The sequence below is a fragment of the Maniola hyperantus genome, chromosome 8 (assembly GCF_902806685.2).
Source record: "Maniola hyperantus chromosome 8, iAphHyp1.2, whole genome shotgun sequence".
Classification (NCBI taxonomy): Eukaryota; Metazoa; Arthropoda; class Insecta; order Lepidoptera; family Nymphalidae; genus Maniola; species Maniola hyperantus.
In genome coordinates, this window is record NC_048543.1 from 13,308,228 (window position 1) to 13,321,553 (window position 13,326).

General features: G+C 39.2%; 1 protein-coding gene across 14 annotated transcripts in view; it reads left to right on the forward strand.

Annotated features, from left to right (window-relative positions):
* Positions 1-13,326, forward strand: part of LOC117984500 (CUGBP Elav-like family member 1) — a 462,287-nt gene that overhangs the window by 433,160 nt on the left and 15,801 nt on the right. For all 14 annotated transcript variants that reach the window (XM_069500135.1, XM_034971131.2, XM_069500137.1 and 11 more), the window contains 2 exons: positions 12,002-12,180; positions 12,988-13,252. In XM_069500135.1, coding sequence (XP_069356236.1) covers positions 12,002-12,180; positions 12,988-13,252 — 444 coding nt within the window. The remainder of the gene's footprint in view (positions 1-12,001; positions 12,181-12,987; positions 13,253-13,326) is intronic.

Here is a 13,326-nt window from a genome sequence, read left to right on the forward strand (position 1 = left end):
AATGTTTTCAAAGGTGTGTGAAGTCTGCCAATCTACACTGGGTCAGCGTGCAGACTATGACCCAAACCATTCTGAGAGGAGACCCGTGCTCAGTAATGGGCCGGTGATGGGTTGATCATGATGGTGACCAGTACTTCAGATGCAGGTTTCATTTGTAAGTTATAAGCCAGCTTAAGTTTGTAAGGCCGTATAGTCCGTAAAACATGACTCCTAAGGCGCCATTTTAATTCTTTGTGTCAAATTGCATGTGGAAAGTTTTATTTTCGATTTTAGTGCTTATTTTAAAGGTAAACCGTACTTTTGACATGACAGTTGACCCATATAGAGTTAAAATGACGCGTGAAGAGTCATTTTGACGCATTATACCTAAGAAATTTCATGAAGAAGTTCTTATAATGTAAAGGAGCCTTTAGAAGGATTACGAAATTTAATGGGGCTGCGTCCCGTATCCTTAAGATGTTCAGCCAACCGAGATCGTGTATTTTTCATCTTAATGGCTTTGTGATCGAACATCCAATCTTTTGTTAGAGTTTTCAATGAAAGCTTTTCTATTGAATACGTACAAACATTTAGTGATTGGAAGTTGCTATAAATTATTAGCTGTATGAAGTTATTATTTATATGTATAGTATATTTCTACGGCTATACTCACGTATCCAGTCGACGTTAACCCGACTAGTTTCGAACCCATCCGGGGTCCTTTATCAAGAGGGTCAGTTCGCGCACGCGTCGCAGTCTTAAATATATAAATATGCTATATATAATGGAAATCACTCATGATAGTCTAAACGCTAAAAAAGTTATTATTTTTAAGCAAATATTTATTAAAGATTTTATTACTTTCTTTCTTTAATGAAAATATTACAATTAAACTTAAAGCTAGCCTTACCTAATTACTATACAAATCATGCCCGCGTGGAATGGTAACAAGAATACAGGTTGCATTTCCGTGTTGGACGGCCAGGCTGATCCGTTGCGCAAAAAAATCTGAACAAAATCCCATCTTTAAGATGTAACCACAAATTCACGGTTTTCGGAATTATTCCTTTACTTGTGCTATATGACCTACCTACCTACCAAATTTCATGATTCTAGGTCAACGGGAAGTACCCTATAGGTTTTCTTGACAGACATGGCGGACAGACGGTCAGACAGACAGACAGACAACAAGGTGATCCTATAAGGGTTCCTTTTCCTTTTGAGGTACGGAACCCTAAAAACTTTAGTACTTGCGTATGTACTTACTTATTTTCATTTCTGTCAAAGACATCCTATTGAACGGGCTAATAACTACTCTAATTTATAACTCTAACCTTCAGTACACAGTCTGTGTCATCACAAAAACAATTAGTATTCATTTTTGTCACACAAATAGGCACTTATAATTTATATCGTGATGTTGTACTTGCTAATCGCATGCAAGTGTGTCATGTGTGTTGAATCCTTTGGCACCTCGGCAGCCATGACACTCCATTTAGAGTGGCCTCAAATAGTGGCCATAGTTGGACGATATAATAGAGGCACGTTTGGGCCATTTGAATATTGCCCCGTTATTGTCGCTTAAGTGTCGCTTTATTGTAGGGAATTTATCCTGTTGGCTGCTGTTTGGAAATGAACTTGTCCCTGCGTCGAATCGAACAAATGGACTAATGCCTTTATTACACCGCCTATTTTTAGTCCTACCAAATCAATTTCTTCAAATGTGTTTGAATTGTGTTTGTATTATTGTTGTACCGGTATTGCTCCAAAACGCAACCGAATTTCTGATATTTTTTTACGCAGTTTGTATGTGTAAAGATAGTACTTACTATCTATACCATCAACAGCCATATTCCTCATCATTTTTATTTTAACAATATGTTTGAACAGACATAGCTCCAAAACGCAACCAAATCTTAGATCAGCCTTTACGGGGTTTATGTAAACAAAACAAGAGCTTACTTATTACACCATGAACAGCCATATCCATTCAAGTCTTTTTTTGAGCTCCATATAAGCAGATTTTTTGAATCAGCATTGCTCCATAACGCAACCAAATTTTTGGACATAATTTGCATGTGTAAGGCTAGCACTTACTTTCTACATGAGCAACAGCCATTTTTCTTGTCGTTTTTATTTTTGCATGTACTTTAGAAGGGCATAGCTCGAAAACGCAACTGAATCGTGATCAGTCCTTATACGGTTTGCATGAACACAACTAGTACTTACTTTCTATACCATCACCAGCCATATCCATATTATCATGTAATTTTTGGTAACGATAACTCGTTTTTCAGGCGCCATAAATACCTATGTCAACCACTCAAAGCCGGCAGAGTAGCATATTTGTCTTCAGACCGTTGCCCTCTCAAACAGGGCAACAAAATCCATATCGGTGATGGTTACCAAATTTGTTGTGACCCCCTATCTATTACCTTTTTTTTAGTTACTGTCTGTCAAATTCACAAGCGTTTGACAAAATCTATTAAGCCAGAAGGTAAAGGCTTTGCCAAACCACAGCTCGCATACCATGACATACGTCCCAAACCCAAGTGCGTTTTCTTGTCGGTTGTTAGACTGACCACGGTCATAGCTCACTAACTTAACCACGATCCAAGATGTCAATCAATCAAATCAACTACGCCGTGCCGTGAGAGCCAAAGCATGTCGTATTACGATGACAGATGACCTTCGACGGCAGCCGAAGATATGAGAGCTGGCACTCAAAACATTTAAGGCCTAGGCGAACAGAATGTGTTGCAGCAGCCTTTAGAAAGATGTAGGTATTATGGGGAAACCCACATTTATTTTATTTATCTAAGTAAGATTATTACTTACTAGATAATGCCCGCGACTTCGTCCGCGTGGATTTAGGGTTTTAAAAATTCCGTGGGAACTCTTTGATTTTCCGGGATAAAAAGTAGCCTATGTCCTTTCCCGGGATGCAAGCTATCTCTGTACCAAATTTCGTCAAAATCGGTTGAACGGTTGGGCCGTGAAAGCAGACAGCCAGACAGACACACTTTCGCATTTATAATATTAGTATGGAAGTATGGATTAGAAGTTCTCCAGAATCGTCTTTTTTTTTTCATCATAGGCAAACGCTTGACCACAATCACACCTGATGGAAAGTGATGATGCGGCCTAAGATGGGACGCGTTTGCCTAGAAGATGCCTATTCACTCTTGTTTTAAAGATACCCGGGTTGTAATTGGTAGGAAACACATATCGTGGAAGAGTATTCCAAACCATAGCCATCCGTATGATAAATGTAGATGACGCAAAACGTTTCGTGTGTGTAGATGCGATGGGTCTGTTTCGTTTATCGACATCATGGAGCTATGAATCAGCTTAGCTTATACCGAGATGATGGTGATGGCTAAATGTTCGTCTGACTAGAGCCTTCTGTAGCTCTGTCTTAATGCTTTCCCTATTCTTGTATTATCAATTATTTTAAAAACCTTAAACGTAGCCTACTGTCTACGGGGCACTCCAGGTTTATGTAATTAGATAAACGAGCGATGCCTTTTCAGCGTGATGGCGCAATTAAGGCATTTAACATTTTAAAATGGTATTTGTTTAAGTACACAATTACAACTTACGACAACGTTTAAATTGGTTCAAAGTGATAAGCTGGCCGCGTTGAGACCTTTTACCGTTCTTATTAGTATTTTGTTTGTGTTTTATCTATTGTTACCTATTTTGGCAGTTCTAACTTTATACAGGATGTAACCAGAACGCTAGCAAAAACTTAGCGTATTGTTATAGTACCTAAACACAATCCAATACCAATAACCATTTGCCTCGTTTTGTTGTTTTAGTGATTTCGTATTTTTTAAACCCGTAATGTAGCGTGCAAAACTCGGGTCAATGCCCCGCCTACGACGGTGCATTGTCTCCGTGTGGTCTACATAGGAAACGTTCGTTGACCTCTAGCGTCAATCAGATGTTTTATTTGCAATATATCGTAAACTTTTACAAAATTATAGATTTTTTGTGATGTTTTTGTGGTATTAATTATTATATCAGTAATCATCAGTACTATACTATCACCTGTCTTCGTTTTTGCCAGCGTTCTGGTTACACCCTGTATAAAGGAAGAATTGGCAAAATAGGAAACTAAATAAATTTGATTTGGATGATACGAGATGGCTCGTTTTTGTCGTGAAAATTGCTGACATGACTTATATAATTACTATTTAGTTTAAGTTAGCTTAAAAGTATGATAACTTATGAGCTATTGCAACGATCACAATGAGCATATGGACGGACAAACAAACAGATCTACTGGACGAAACTATAAGGGTACCTTGTTTTACCTAAAAAAACCGGCCAAGTGCGAGTCAGACTCGCGCACCGAGGGTTCCGTACTCGGGTAGCCCTAACTATACCAAGTGGGGTATCATATGTAAGCCCTTTCATATGATACCCCACTTGGTACAGTTTTCTTACTTTGAAAATGCTAATTACTTGTTTATTAACACATTTTTTTTGTGTGATGTAATCACAAATCCACGGTTTATAGATTTATTCCTTTACTTGTGCTATAAGACCTAATTACCTGCCAAATTTCATGTTTCGACGTCAACAGGGAGTAGGTTCCTACCCTATAGGTTTTCATGACAGACAGACGGACAGACAGTGCTATTCTTATAAGTACCTACCCTACGGTAGGTACTTATAAGAATAGCACTTCCTTTTCAAATCCACAGTTCACGGTCGAAAAAGCCTGAATAAAATGGGGCAGGCCATTAGTGAATTTCGTAGCGCTCTCAAACAAAACCTGTTGTTGTTATACGAGACCGCAGCATCCTCCGAGATGATTTCACATCCTGCTCGCGTCGTTCCCGAATATTAAACATTCATTCAGGAGATGCAAGAGCCGTAGAATTTGCAAATGGTTTGCGCTCATTGTCCATGCCTGGAATAAACATCTAAATATATCCTACTAACTAGCTTATCCCCGCGACTTCGTTCACGTAGATTTAGGTTTCTTAATATGCCTTGGATACTCTTTATCTCTATATATAAAAATGAATTGCTGAATGTGTTGCTGATCGCAAATCTCGAGAAGAGCTGAACCGATTTCGCTAATTCTTTTTTTAAAATATTCCTTATAAATAAATAAAAAACTTTTTTATTCGAATAAATTTTTACAAGTACTTACGAATAGTCGGAGCATCTACCACTGGTTCGGAATGCCTTCCTACCGAGAAGAACCAGCAAGAAACTCGGCGGCCTTGAAGTACGAGAGAGAAAAATTTAAAAAATTGCCTGAAAAAGAATCGACTGTTAGGCGGTACGAAGTTCGCCGGGGCAGCTAGTTTTTGATAAAAATTAGCCTATAGCACTTTCTAGTTTTTTAACTACATAATAATATATCCATGCAAAATATCATGCCGATCCGTTGGTCCGTTGCAACGTGATTGAAACACAAGTCAACAAATCTCTCAACAAACACACTTTCGCAATTATAATATGGGTAGTGAAGTGAGCACTCATGGATCAGTCTTTGAAAGTATCCGATTTTAATATTTTTTTCATTATCAGTGAAAAAAAAATCAAAATTGGATCATTTAGTTCCGGAGATTACCTACCCTCTACAACCAAAATTATACACTAGTTCTTTATAACATCATTGTAGATTTAGATGTATAAATCAATTAAAATAAATTAAGATAACCTAATAGACATACATTTTGTAGGACTCAAGTATTTCAACTTTGTCAATCTAACACGGGCACATTCTATTCCAGCCAATGAGCGTAGCATTTCCTTTGAGGTCCATTGTTTCGTATGGATGAGTTTTCTGAGTAGGTTTGGAGGTCGCGGAATTAAATCCTTTTTGCACAGACTAGATGAAAAGTATAAAGGGAACCGAGATGCGTGAGGAATATTCCTACCTTAGTCAAAGTCAAAGCTTTTTATTCAAAACTAATGACCCTCCCCGGTTTTGCACGAGTAGCTTATTACAATATTCGTACGGATCTTTGATTTTTGAAAATGAAATAAAGCCTAGGTCAAGAATAATGTAGCTTTCTACCTACTGGTGAAAGAATTTTCAAAATCGGTTCAGTAGTTCCAGATATTACTTCCTACAAACAATATTAAAATCTTTACCTCTTTATAATAACCTTGGTACCTATCTATACTAATATTATTAGTATAGATAGGTACCATTTTTGAATGTCAGTTGTTGAATTTGTAAGGTAATTTATGTAATGCTTACATCGATGAATGCTGATTATTAATCACGCAAATTAAAAATAAAGCTAGTAGGGTTCTGGTAAGAAGCCCACACCAAACTCAGCCGGGTATTCTTTTTATCATCACCATTTCACAATATCAACTATGATGATCATGATGAGTTGCATTAACAAAGCTGTTAAAACTACATACATCCGTAAACTTCGAGTGCATCACTGTATCTATTTATGGTGTGCTATAATAGAATGGTAAGCTTCACTTTTTCAAGTCTCTGTCTATAGTTTTGCTTATGTCTGTATAGTCCGCAGTAGGTCGAGATGGCAATCAGGGTATGAGGCGGGGGGGAAGCCCCGCATACCCGCACGTCACCCGCGCTCGCCTGCTCCGGGTTAGCGCGTGGGCTGTGCGGGTGTGCGGGGCGTTCCCTCCCCGATTGCCATGTTGACCTGTCGCGTACTGTACCTTTTTGTTGCAAGGGTCTAGCTAGGTACTCGTCCAATCGTAATCGGCATGTCTGGCATGTCCAACGAGGGGCATGTTCCCGCGCCGCTTGATGTGGGTTACCCTTTTTTACGAGATTGAAATCCACGCTCGACCTCGTCCTGTGTCGGATTTCGACTCGTTTTCTTGCAACATTTTAATGCTAATCTAATCCCTTTTCGTACCGTGACTTTATATTGATATTTTATTTTAATGAACTTGCAAAAGACTCCTTAATTATTCTCCAATATGAGGTAGGTTGACCTAATCAGACAGAGATAGCTTGCTTCCGGTGACGGACATCGAATTGTGATTTTTATATAAAATAGATTTCATTTCATTTCAAAATGTGTATCTCAGTACAATCAGGCTTCTTCTAGACAAGCACGAAAATGGATACAAATATGAAAACATTCTTCAGAATATGCCGAGATCAAAGAAAATTCCAACACCAATGTTCATGCTTTATGTCTCACACAATGCTCCCCTGCAAATATAACACGACACGCTGTAGTTCTTGGTACCGTGCGCTACCCGGTTACCGGTATCGTTGCATATAAATCTTTGACCTTCAAGTAACGATGTGTCGGCTCAACCCGTCTTCCTACATCGCGTGCTTGTGAGTTCTGATATACCTAGAAAAAATTTGTCACCTCGTCAGCCCATGTGTACCTACTACACTAAACGTAGACTTTGACCTAAACGACTGAGATGTGCGCACTTGTACAACTTGCTTTCTATAGAAAAGTATGGAGAGCATTTGAGGTGAGCGACAGAGAGGCGCGACCCTAAAAGGCTTGTCCGAGACCGGGGGCAGGCGACAGCGACTGGTGATAGCGACAAGCGACCGTGCTGCTTGCCGCAAGCGACACTACTGGTTCCGGCGACACTGTCGCTGTCCACTGCATCTCTGTTGGCGTGGGGACTCGAACATATTTTAGTGTCGCGTGACGCGGTCTCTACGGTACTGTTATTACTTATTATAATTTTAAAATTGTTATGTATTGCGTATATAGATAGATGAACAACGCCTCAACAATTTACGTGTACACGGTATATTTCCACATATTTACTATTTATACAATTGATCACTTGATCAGTAGGTACTTACGCCCAGCAGGATCGGCTTTTGCCGTGAAGCCGAGATCCCATTCTACATATTGTATAGAACGATTGAGTCGGTCTGTGACGGATTCAACTCTGGGAAGAGTTTGATCGTTTCACATTGTCGTGGATTTGATTTATTCAAGTGTTACAATATCAGACGGCTTTTGACGATTCGAGACAAATTGTTTCGAGAAGTTTCCAATGTTATTGAAATGAATATAACATAGTAGTAGGTACTAGGTATAAGGTACCTAAGCTATGTACTGAGGCCCTAGTGTAACTTTTCAAGTTAGGCACTTGATTTATGTTCGTTAAAGTGGAAGACACGGTCTGCCCGCGAAATTCTAATTTAATTTGGTTTTTCGCAATTTGTAAACTGCGACAAAAAAAGTAGGCTTATGGCATTCAAATTGAGCCCCTAGCACCTGGTATCATCTTCACAGGCTTGTATAAAAATCTTTACTTGAAAGTGTCCAGTTTCAGAAATTAGTCAAAATAATGAGTTTGTCGTGAGCTACTCACAACACAAATTAGTCATTATTATGACTAATTTCTGAAAATGACCTGTAAAGATGATATTGCTAGGGGCGAAATTTGAATGCCATAAAGTCTACTTTGTCGCATTAGTTTACAAATTGTGAATAACCAAATTAAATTTGAATTTTACGGGCAGACCCATGTCTTGGCACGGCACTATAAGAAGAAGAAGATATACGTAAACCTACTCAGAAAATCTTCTTAAAATTACTCGGGACGGCACGCTCGCAGTGGCTCGGCGGGTCCGTGCTGTGTAAACTCCTTCAATTGCTTATTTCTCTCCTTATATTAAGCAATAAATCCCGGGCAACATGTGTCCCGCGTGTAAAACACGTCATTCCTCATACGTTTCTGGTAGCTAGCGGTTATATTATACCCACATACTTACTGCGCAGTTCGCTATTACTACTGAAATGGACATTTTTAGTAAGTTTAGAGGTGGGAAAGTACTGGATTCCAACCCTGTTATATTATGAGGAGTTTTTTCGTAGCGCACTCCAAACACACGTTTGATTCTCAATGAAATTTCATACACACGTTCTAAAAACGTTCTAAAGCTTTCTCATCTCGCCTGAATCGGTTTTAACTGGTTAATTTGTAGAATTACACGTCATAATCCACGTAAAGTTTTAGATAAACTGATAAATTAGATAAAAGATAGCGAAAAATACCGGTTGAAACCAAATAGAGTCTGTTACTTAAAACACAAATAGAAGCGGACTGGTAAAATTTTTGAATGCTAAATAATGTTGAGTATAGAGTTTAATTATTTAATTCAATAATTCAATTCAATTTATCTACACGTTTTAAGGTTTTGTGAATTTAGCAATCAAAACCCACCTCCCTATTATAATATTTTAGGTGGTGACCAATCCTTGATCTAAATTTATTGTTTTTAGTTTAAGTCGGTAGGTATGCAAGATACCTAAAGTTTAATAATCATGTTTAGGTTCAGCTCGCCATCAAACTGGCCCACCAGTTTGGCGAGACACATTTCGTAATATTTAAAAAAAATGGCAAAGTACCCGTTATATAATTCCCACGAATTTCAATACTTTGGCACTCTGAACCTAGCGCAGAGCAATATTTTACGCGTGAGATTTCTATATTTGGATTTAAATCCCAAGAGGTCGAAAGTGGGAGTAAATTGAAAAGGTAACCCCCTATTTTACTCCCGTAGGGGTTGAATTTTCAAAAATCCCTTCTTAGCGGATGCCTACGTCATAATAGTTATCTGCATGCCAAATTTCAGCCCGATCCGTCCAGTAGTTTGAGCTGTGCGTTGATAGATCAGTTAGTTAGACAATCAGTCAGTCACCTTTTCCTTTTATTTAGATTTGGTATGATATAGAATCAAATGTGGTATAATAAAATATACCTACTCGTTCCCAACATACCGAAAATGCCGATAGCAGCAATACGATTGAACTAACAACGCATTGTAATACCGAAAAGTATTTAATTCTATGACCTCAAAACCGAAACCAAAAAAGTTTGTTCGTATGCACAGCGGATTTCGAAAGCTTTGTACGCTTGGTACGTTTCAATGAATGTTTAAATTTAGGAGCAAAATGCCCAGAATGTTTACGTTTTGTTTGAGATAAGACTACAATATTCAAGTAAACCCCCTGCTTATTTGCATTGTTAAATCAGTTCAAAACAAAGGGGTGTGGTTTTAATAAAAACTGCCATATACTTACCCCTTCCAGGTTAGCCCGCTTCTACTTTATACTGTAGCATCACTTACCACCAGACTGCAATCAAGGGCTAACTTGTATCTGAATAATATATGTATATATCGGAGATTAATTTGGATTTAATTACACGTGTTTGTTGTTGGTGGCCTCCTAGGCCGCCATGTTGGTTCCTTATTAATCAGTACACACGCGCGGTGCCTAAGCGTTCTCGAAAACGAATGTCGATGAACGACTGACTGATATGAAGTTAGCCACAGACACTTCACTCTAGATTTGTACCATAGATCCACAGACCATGCATAACTTTCACTGTCTGTGACGTTCTCTAAGACACCAAGCTAAGACAAGACCACAGTACCGACCAACCTTTACTTCGTGTTGCTATTCAAATAAATTCGAATGAAAAAGGACGCCGTATTTCGTAAGCATTATTTTCTCAGACATAGAGTCAATTTAGAAATTACCTACTGTTTTAAAAAGAGAACCTTTCCAAAGTGAACCTGTTGTTTGTAGGTAGGCACTATGTCGATAAATCTTTTTCGAAGTTAAATGATATTGGATACAGCAACCCAGATTTCATGGCAGTGTGCCAGGGTAAACATTTGGCGAGGATAGATTTTTGATAGCTGGTGTAGGACCAATGATTTTAGCAGCCTCTAGTACCTCCTGAACTTTTAGTGTCTACTAGTAAATAATATATTCGATTTTTTTCCGTTGAATCGAAGTTAAAAAATGATTTTCGAAGATGCCTTATATTCATCATCATCATCATCGTTAACCGATAGATGTCCAATGCTGGGCATAGACCCCTTGGAGTAACTTCCACAGTCTTGCGCCGCGGCCTGGATCCAGCGGCTCCCTGCGACTCGTTTGATATCCTCTGTATACCTAGTGGGGGAATGGCCACCTCGCACCAGAAAGCGCCGCGTTGGAAGACCCCCACTAGATCACGACGTCAAACGAGTCGCATGAAGCCGCTGGAGGCGGCGCAAGACCGTGGCGTGTGAAAGTCCATACAGTAGACCTATGCCCAGCTGTGGCTGCTGTGGACGTCTATCGGTTGATAATGGTTATGATGAAAAAGCTGTTTAACTTATTTTATTCTTATACATTTAAATGGACAGGTAACCTGAGAGATGCCGTAGCCCTCACTTGTTCAATTCAAGCAACAAGTAACATAAACAAAAGGTACCTAAGCATTGAACACAAATAGGGGCATGCGGGGACCTTAAGGATCGAGCAGCATAGAATATTCAAAGAAGATTCTCCGAACGTTGAGCTTTAAGCCCAGTAACTGTGTACTTAACACAAATAACGTTTTAAAATGTTAATGCCTTAAGTGCGCCGTCAGACTTGGATGGCGACGTTCGTTAAACAATTTACATAACCCTCGACTGGCCCGTGATATACGAGTGGGGTCGTTAGGATCATCTGGAGACGGTAGTTAAATAACAATCAAGGCTTTGTGTACTTGCATAGTTACAACAGATATAATGTCTTTCATCAATAAATCGTGATTCGTAATGCATAATATTTCGTAAATCATTCATTCATTCATTCAATGCTTTTAACAAGCACAAGAAGTTTAGGTGCGTGTGTAAAACCTTCCGTCCTGCAAGTTTTACACATCCAACGTTTGGGATTCGAACTATAAGCAATACCAATAACAATAAGCGAACACTTATCAGCGAACGCTGAAAAGTCATGCACCTAGAACTAACTACAATTTTTAAAATTTGCCTATGTAAATTATTGTAAAATGACAAAAAGTTAGTATTTAAGATACACATAATATTTTTTATGAAATAAGAGACTTCAGGGTTTTTAGCATCAACTGAAGGATAAAAACCCAGAAGGAAAATTATATCCATGTATTCTAAAATCTTTGTCTTCTATACATATATGTAGTGTCTCTTAATGACATTTAAATGCCTGCAGCTGTAAGACGCACCTGACGATTAATGATATTAATATTCTGTTTCCATTGTCCACAGAACGCAAGCTTTTCGTTGGGATGCTCAATAAAAAGCTATCAGAGAACGACGTACGCGCGCTGTTCGCTGGGCACGGCGCTATTGAGGAGTGCACCGTGCTGCGGGATGCGCAGGGACAGAGCAAAGGGTGCGCTTTCGTTACCTTCGTGTCCAAGCAGGCGGCCATCGCTGCCATCAAGGTAAATCATACAATACTAGCTTATGCTCGCGACTTCATCCGCGTGGACTACACAAATTTCAAACTGCTATTTCACCCCCTTAGGGGTTAAATTTTCAAAAATCCTTTCTTAGCGGTTGCCTACGTTATAATAGCTATCTGCATGCCGAATTTCAGCCCGACCCGTCCAGTGGTTTGAGCTGTGCGTTGATAGATTAGTCAGTCAGTCAGTCAGTCACCTTTTCCTTTTATATATATAGATTACGAAAATACATCGAATGTAAGCTCGGTAGAATGGATGCGGTAAGAGGCCATTGAAGAGTGCAGCGTGCTGCGGGACACTGAAGTAAAGTAAGGGGTGCACATTTTTCACCTTCGTCTCCAATCGAGGTAACTTTTACAATACCAACAAGTCTGATATTAGCGTGGTACAATGAGAGCGGTAGGAGACCATCAAAGAACACCTGACTGCGGTACTCCACAGCACGAACACAGGAGATATTATACGACACAAACAGGCGGCCATAACTAAGAAATCATTTTAATTAGAAGTAGGTACCTAGTTAATCCATCTTTTGACCAACTTCAGTGGCTTAGATACAATTCGACGCGGATTTTTTTTCGCGTCGTGATTTCGTATTTGCGTCAAATCTGAGCCTAATTTCTATAGTAATAATCATTCTTTCATTGGAATGAACTCTCCTATTAGATGACTATTGAATAAAGGCAAATCGTTCACGATCAGTGTTTAGTAGCAGTACTCTTTATAGTTTCTAGTTAACTAACGTCAAAAAAAATTTCATCCAACTATTCTCTCAAAAAATTCCAGACGTTGCACCACAGTCAAACGATGGAAGGATGCTCAGCGCCTCTAGTAGTCAAGTTTGCCGACACGCAGAAGGAGAAGGAGCAGAAGAAACTCCAAGCGATGCAGGCGAGCCTATGGGGGCTGAACACACCGGTCGCGCCGACGGCGTATCTCGCGTCAGAAGCAGCGCTGTCGCCGGCGACGCAGTTGCAACTGCTGCAGCAATTGCACTCTGTCAACTTGCAACAGCATTTGTTGCAGGGTCAGGGATCTACGTTGCTTCAAGGTGAATAGCATTAAAAAGTTTCTTATTCAATTAACCTTTAACGAAATCTTCTACAATATCTCTTCTTTTTCACA